This window comes from Sinocyclocheilus anshuiensis, unplaced genomic scaffold, assembly GCF_001515605.1.
Source record: "Sinocyclocheilus anshuiensis isolate Anshui unplaced genomic scaffold, SAMN03320099.WGS_v1.1 scaffold437, whole genome shotgun sequence".
Lineage (NCBI taxonomy): Eukaryota > Metazoa > Chordata > Actinopteri > Cypriniformes > Cyprinidae > Sinocyclocheilus > Sinocyclocheilus anshuiensis.
In genome coordinates, this window is record NW_015539902.1 from 1,084,119 (window position 1) to 1,092,385 (window position 8,267).

At 36.5% G+C, this 8,267-nt stretch overlaps 1 protein-coding gene across 1 annotated transcript in view; it reads right to left on the reverse strand.

Annotated features, from left to right (window-relative positions):
• Nucleotides 1–8,267, reverse strand: part of dgat2 (diacylglycerol O-acyltransferase 2) — an 11,633-nt gene that overhangs the window by 1,753 nt on the left and 1,613 nt on the right. The window contains exons 3-7 of the mRNA XM_016482986.1: nt 7,158–7,265; nt 6,960–7,030; nt 4,210–4,414; nt 1,088–1,262; nt 50–252 (exon numbers count right to left, since the gene is read on the reverse strand). Coding sequence (XP_016338472.1) covers nt 50–252; nt 1,088–1,262; nt 4,210–4,414; nt 6,960–7,030; nt 7,158–7,265 — 762 coding nt within the window. The remainder of the gene's footprint in view (nt 1–49; nt 253–1,087; nt 1,263–4,209; nt 4,415–6,959; nt 7,031–7,157; nt 7,266–8,267) is intronic.

Here is an 8,267-nt window from a genome sequence, read left to right on the forward strand (position 1 = left end):
TGTTTAATATATTTTATGAAAACTCAATTTAGCAAAAGGCATTACTCACCAACAGTAGTGATGGGTTTGCAATATGGTACAAGACCCCAGGACTCAGGGAAGAACAGTCCACAACCATGAAACAGGCATGGGGCAAAGCCTAAAATCTTCTGAAGCCTCTTCTGAATCGTGCGCCACCAAGAATCATCGTCAAAAATCAGCTGTTTGTAAACCTCATTCTCACCAAACGAGTAGACAGGCACCAGATCAGCACTGAGAGGGGAACAGGAAGTTAAAAGTTATAAAAATGACAAAGAAAGACATATTTTAAAATACAAAGAGAATCTGCAATGGTTAATTTCACACTGTTTCAGTGTAATTTTGTCATACAATTTTGTATTTGCACTTTAGGAGCTTGTTCAAAAGTGCTTTTTTATCCTATAAGCTTCTATGAGATTTGAATAGTTGAGGATTTTCTCATTACTATTGCTTTGTAATGATGTAGCTTAATTCAGAGCAAATATTTTGGCTGAGTTCTTGTTGTTTCTCCACATTTCTGATCACAAAATACTGGCTTAATAGGCTTCACTCCAAACTGCTTTGTTAATCCAAGGCAAGGCAAGGCAAGTTTATTTATATAGCACATTTCATACACAATGGTAATTCAAAGTGCTTTACATAAAAGAAAATAAAAAAATAATCACAACAATAAAACAAGGAATTTAAAAACTTTGAAAATGATTAAAAATTTTATTTAAGAGGTTTTAAAATGAATTTAAAACGGTTAAGAATAGAAAACGATTATACATAAAATATAGTGCAATCAGTTCGGACATCGCACAGTGCTCATTCAATAAAAGCACAGCTAAACAGATGAGTTGCAGTTTTCAGGGAGTTTGGAAAAGTCCCAGAAAGAAGTGAGGCATAACCCAACAAGGGCTTATTTCTGACAAGGGCCATTTTCTGCTTGTCAAGAGAACCTGAATCAGAGGTGACAGCACTTCAGGAAAAACTCAAGCTACTTCTACCAGCTAACATAAACCAGCACAATTAACTTTATTGAATTGTTTTGTGGAGTAAAGCAGTAGTGCTGATTTGCAGTTCTCACCCTTGCTTGAGGGCCAGCTTCACAAAGCCTTTGCGGTTTTTCAGCGTGACAGAGTTCATTCCTGGGGTGCAGTCCAGAGACTCTGCAGCCCCTCCGATCACGATGACCACAGCGTTGCCCGTACCGTTACTAGACAGGAGGTAGTCAATGGAGTTATGGTTTACTGGGCAGATACCTGAGAAACAGAAGGGTATAGAGTCTTATACCAGGCTTTCCCAAACTGGGGTTTGTGAAGGAACTGCAGGGGGTTCTTGAGTTTATGAAAAGCTAAACAAATCAAAGAAATTTAAAATGTAATTAGCCTAAATTAATCATTGTCAAATAAAAACAATTAATAAAATAACGCACTTAATAAAAAAAAATTTAATATTGCAATTAATCAACATCACATAAACATAAACATGCAAATGTGTTGTTAACTTACTGAAATAATAACCTAAAATCTGTGCTTGGTATATTGCATTGTTCAATATGTAAATGAGATGTTGCGTCTGTGTTCCTTAATTTGCACGTTGTTAGTTAATTGTTAGTAAATCACCCACAGAAATTTCCACACCCATTGGCGCTGTTTTGGAATCGTGCTAACTTGCCTTGTTTAGTATAACTGGCACTTGGTCTACGACTACGACTGGCATTCCTCATTTCTTATTCCTACAAAATTAACCATGGTTTTATTATAGCTAGTAAAAGTGTAGAACCTATGTTTTTTGCGGATTAATTACCATTTGTATAACCAGAGATTTACTACAAATACCATGGATAAACTATGGTTATTGCAGCATGGTTTAACTATATTAACCATGGTTTTTATTTGTAGTAAACCCATTATTAATTTTTGTATGGGTTGTGAACCGATTTCATAAAACAAACAAAAAAAAATACTGTTTGGTTCCATTAATGGCTCTTGCATGTGCTTTTAAAAAAATACTGTTCGGTTCCATTAACAGTCCTCGCACATGCTTATATATGTCAATGAGCATGCATGGGAATACCGAATACCAGCGATATTTATTCAGCAGCGCAGAAACACTACTACTGAATCTACAGCGCAAATCAGTCAGCAAGACCAATGTAATCCCATTGATGAGTGAAGTATATTATATTATATTATATTATATTATATTATATTATATTATAGGAAATTTTGAGGACATTTTTGTTTGACATTTTTAAAGAAACTACACTAAAAAATGCTGGGTTATTTTTTTAACCTAAATGCTGGGTTCAGCCTGTTGGGTCATTTTATTGGGTTGTTTTTAATATTTTTACCCAGGTGCTGGGTCTTTTTTTTTTAACCCAAATGTAACTAAGCTGCTGGGTCATTTTTAACGCTGGGTTATTTTTTTATACCCAACCGCTGAGTTGAGCCTCTCTGATGAAACAACCCAGCTGCTGAGTTACAGTCAGAGTGCGGGCTTTTTGCGTCCTACAGGAGAGAGCGGTTCTCAGTGCCACCGCCACCAATTTGGTGCACTCTTTCCGGGAAATAAAGGTTTGTATACATTTTATTTCATTTATATAGTCTTTAATGTGTTGTAAATTATATACTTTTACGCAACGCAACATAAGGACGAGATCATGTCAGTCAGCTGTGTCAGCAGCGGTCATTTAGCGTTGGAAACACCTTTGCCTTGCACAACATAAATGGATTTTATTCGTTATAATACTAAGTTTAATTTAATTTGATGTTAAAATATGTTCTCTAATCTCAGTACTGTTTGTTTATGAGCAGGTTATGGTGTCAGTCACGCCATCTTTCAGCTACGAGTGAAACACGAGGCAGCTGTCTGAAGTTCGCAGTTCCCCCGGCAAACAGCAGTCCATCACCGGCTCAGATTTTGGCGACACACCGGCACAAGAATTAGCACTATTTTGGTAAAAAGTGATTACAGAGAACGGTTGAATACACTTAAATTAAAATGCTACTTTTAAATGCGCCTTTTTATTTCTAAAATGCTTGTTAAACGAGTTTAAATGTATGCAATATTGTAAACTATGCTGTATTCACCCAAATAAATTCAATTTGTCTTGTATTTTGTCCATGAGTGTTCTTGGTTAATAAGAAATCATCTTTTGATTATTGCTGTTGCCTATAGTACTTCTGTGTGTGATTTTTAATTTCCAGCCCATTTTAAGCCAGCAATATAGTAATTTTTAAACAATAGATGACTTAAATAAAACAACCCAGCATGGTGGGTAAAAACGTTTAACTCAACCAGCTGGGTCAAAATAACCCAGCATGTGTTCTGTCCAATACTGTATTTACCCAGCGCTGGGTTGCCAAATAACCCAAGTTGGGTTGTTTTTAACCCAGCATTTTTTTTAGAGTGTATTGACATTTGTTTCTTATAAGAGAGTGGAAGAAAATTCTATCAATCTGCAGGTACATAGGGCAGGTTTCAACAGAAGTTCTTCAAAAATATTGACATCAGCACATGTAGGGCCGTGTCTCTCAACGCAATAGGACAAAGCTCAGAGGTCCTTGATAGAATCAAGCATAGCGTTAGTTCTGGCAGGTCACGTTAGTCAAGCTCGCATCAGCTGACCTTCAGCTGATCCCCATCTACCTATGGGAATACGACACCTATCTAAGCATTCATATATAAGGTCCCTCAGTATTATCAGCAGTTTTCGCATTGCTCAATAGCTAAGTACCCTCCTCCATCCCCAACTCCTCCTCTGTCAGTCGGGATTCAGCCTTCTGATTCTCCTTGAATCAGACTAATTCTAAAATGTGTACATAAAATGACTGAACTTTAACAATATCTGCAATACATTTATGTTAGTTCTGTTCTGTTTACCCTGGGGGTTATTGCTGCTCTCCCTGCTCTCATCCATGCTAGGCTGCATGGAGGCGCAGGGAGTTCTTGCCCAGAACGGAACAATACCGCCAATCCAAACTGTATGCTAATTGTCAATCATCTTTGACGATAGTGGTCCTGACAGAATTATAGGATTCTTATCTACAGCACAGAGAGGACAAGTATGGCCCTCTTTTTAATCAGCCCAAAATGAACTTCAAGCATTGAGTCAGTTTGATCTTCACTCAGTGTCACATGATGCAACTGCAGGCAATGAATACATGAACGTTTTAATGCAGAAAATGAAACGGCTATATGTACCTCCAGACATCAGGTAATCCCTTAAAACTGGCAAGCGGAAGTTTCCAGCTAATGTGGCCAGAGACGGCTTGATTCCAGGGAATATCTTGGAGAATCCTGTGGCCTCAGTCCCAAAGTTACAAAAAGCACCAAAACAGAAGATGCCGTGAGGGTGATAGCCAAAAATGTAGTTTCGGCTGGGAAGCAGGTTATGTGTCTTGATGAGCTGCAAATAATCAACGAGAAAAATGTGATTAATTCAACTGTGAAGGCAAAATTGAATATATATTTTGCATTAAACAGACCTATTTTCCTAGATTTAGGACAAAGATCAGTAATGACATACTTTATCTAAAGGCAATAAATGCTCTTTACTCTGACACAGTTACAATTACTGTACTGTGTGTACATTATATTGTTCACGAACACATTTTCTTATCAAGAATTATCATTAAGCACTTATCTACTGTCCTAATATATATTCTTTTCAGCAGATAATTAAGGAAAGACATGGGCTTGCAGCAGATATTAGAATGGAGCAACAGTTAACATCTTAAAAGGAAGCGAATGCACTCAGAGTATGTACAGAGTGTAAAAGCTGCATAGCCTGTGTACATAAGAACAGCTAATCAAACAGGCAGTGTTGCATAATGACATTAATGGATGAAAAAAACAAAGGTTTTAAGACAGATGCTGCATCAGACGGGATGGTATAACCGTCTGGAAGAGGCTTAGAAAAAAGTCTAGCCTATGGAATGTTTGCTGGTGCCCTTGTTTTTGAGAGTAACTCTCAAAACAACACCTCTTTGCCATACATAACTTAATGTTATTTTTATCATAATATGGTGTGTTGTGAGTGGTTACCGTAACATTGCTATGCAGTTGCTAAGATTTTCCAAAGGTACGGTCACATTAGTGAAATTTTATGGGTAAAACAGATTCATTGACAATGGTCTAGTGATGTGTGAAGTCACTTTCAAAGCAAGCAGTTTTCTGTTCGTCAATGTAGCAAATGTCGCATTTCAAACTTGAACCCGTTGCGAAATCTCGGGCGGAAATCTTTCACCATCATGAGAAATTACCAATTGTGTGGATTCCTATTGAAAATTTGCCAAACAATGGTAAATGTGACCACACCTGTAAGTGTTTTTTACTGCATTGCTATGTGATATGTGATTGCTCGGGAATATTGGGTTGCCAGGTGTTTGCTTACTGGTCCAAATCAAAAGCACCCAAGTTTTTTATCTATAATATTTTTTTAAATCAAATATCCAGTTATAATTGTATCTAGCTCTTAATGAACCCTTTTTATACACACATTTGTTTGCAACAGGTCTGATTTTATCATTCATACACCTACCTAATTCTTCAGCAAGACAATTTTTTGGTCACCACTGGCCTTATTTCTCTTCAGGCTTATCATAACGCAGCTGGCATGCACGGTAGCACTAGGTAAAGTGATGATCTCATCATGTGACTAAATACACTACGTGTACTACAAGGTAAATGCCCATGCCAACTGGCACACACAGGGTATTCCTTTGAGTCCTGACTGACTCTCACATATATTTTTTTTATATTAAGTGTTGACTGTGGTTTTGATTTAATATGAATACTTTAAATTAACATTTGCATTTAATTACTGTTTCTTAGGCCAGGATTAATATTGTAGAGAAAGTGGGTCCGAGAGGTAAAAGTTTACCTTTATTCTCTTTCATCATGCTGATCTGTGTATGATAATAATGTGTCTGACTCATAATTTAGTTCTACTACATTTTCTGTAACACCTAGCTGTTGTAAAGAGGCCTGTACTCTACCACGCATACAAGTAAGACACAAACAGAAAAACAAGTGCTCAGTGATTAAGCTTCCACTGATCAGGACGAGCAAAGTCTAGCAGTGCACTTACAACTCACATCAAGATCCACCCAACCCAAGAGGAATGTCAAGCAGAGAAAAGAACAGGATGAAACTAATGGCTGATGAAATGTATTTTTTATCTTTTCCCCTTTGCACTTAACAGAGTTATCAATGCATATTTACACATTTTCCGCTGGCTGGAATATATAAACTACCATTCAAATGTTTGGGTCAGTAAAATTTTTCTTAAACAAGTGAATGCTTTTATTCAGAAAGGATGCATTAAATTGTTCAAATGTGACAGTAAAGACTTTCAAATTATTACAAATTGTATTGTATTCTTCTGAGCGTTCTATTTAAGAATCCTAAAAAAAACATCAAGCAGAGCAATTTAAACTTAATAATAATGTTTCTTGAACACCAAATCAGCATATTAGAATGATTTCTGAAGGATTATGTGACACTGATGACTGGAGTAATGATGCTGAAAATTCAGCTGTGCCATCACAGGAATAAATTACATTTTAAAATACTCAGATAGGAAACAGTTACTTTAAGTTGTAATAATATTTTACAATATCACTGTTTATATAAATGTAATCTGGTTGAGCAACATTAAGAAAAACTTACTGACCCCAAATTTTTTAACGGCAATGTATACGCAAAGTGAAATGTCAAGATATTGTATGAAAAAGAATATGTGAATATAATGTGTGAGTAAATAATGAATCATTTTTGTGTCAACTGTCCCTTTAAATCTATATATAAATGCTGGAGTATTTGTACATTGACATTTGCAGAGCACTTATATTTCCTAATTCCACTTTGAGGATCTTTATTTATGTAAATATTAGCTGTTCAGTTTTTATTTCCTTAAACTGTAATGTTGTATAAGATGTAAAATCACTCACTCTTATGGGAAAATAGTCTCTAAAGTATTTCCACACAGTCCAGTTTCTCACCCAGGTCGATCTGCGGCCTCCTAAGATATTGGAACATTAAGAAAGAATACAAATGCAAACACAGTCACAACAAGCATCCTTCATTTCTAAACAGATTGAATCATGAATGGTGTGCTTTAATCGGGGAGAGAAGAATAAAAAGGTTACCTTGTTTAGGGGTATTCCAGTCATAGATCAGCCAGGCGGTGTAAATGGCGGCAATTACCCAGCAGTCTGTGCAAAACATGTACATCAGCAGCAAAGAGCAGCCAATGCCTAGAAGAGCAAAAAGAGTAATTAGAGTTGACGTAAATATGTAAAGCAAGCTGAAGATGTAGAAAGCTGAGGTTTTAAAGGAACAGTTCAACCAAAAATGCAAATTTACTGAAAATTTACTAAACTTCAGGTCATCCAACATGTAGATAGATATGTTTGTTTTTTCATCAGTACAGATTTGTAGAAATTAAGCATTGCATTACTTGCTCACCAATGGATGCAGTGAATGGGTGCCGTCGGAATGAGAGACCAAAAAGCTAATAAAAACATCATAATAATTCACAAGTAATCCACATGACTCCAGTCCATCAATTACACCTTGTGAAGCAAAAATATGTGTGTCTGTAAGAACCAAATCCATCATTAAGCCATTTTAACTTTAAACAGTCACTTCTGGCCAAAAAATGAGTTGCCACTGTTATCCTCTCACATCAAAATCCAACAACATATTGGTTTAGAATGGTTTTGGACTGTTTTCACTTGTACACAGTGCTTAATCTGTGCATATTTCTCTCCTGATTCAGACAAGACCAATTTTTCACTGAAGCAATATTATGGATAGAGGGCTCATATTTTAGCTGGAAGCAACATTTTGGAGTTTTTTCTCCAACACAGCTTTTCACTTCACAAGATGTTAATTGATGGACTGCATTACTTGTGGATTATTGTGATGTTTTATCAGCTGTTTGGACTCTCATTCTGACGGTACCCATTCACAGCAGAGGATCCACTGGTGAGCAAATTATGTAATGTTAAATTTCTGCAAAGCATGAATAAACAAACTAATCTACATCTTGGATGACCTAAGGGTAAGTAAGCTAATTTTTCAGAGGGTGAATAGGGGTGAACTATTCCTTTAACATTCATAAACACCGAAATTAATTCATGTGAGTTCAGTAAGGCAACACAATGTCCTAGAATGTAAATTCTCGAAGCTGCCGATGTAACCCCTCTCTCCCGGGTCCTCACTGCCACACCTCGTTCTCGCTCCGAGTGGGTCTC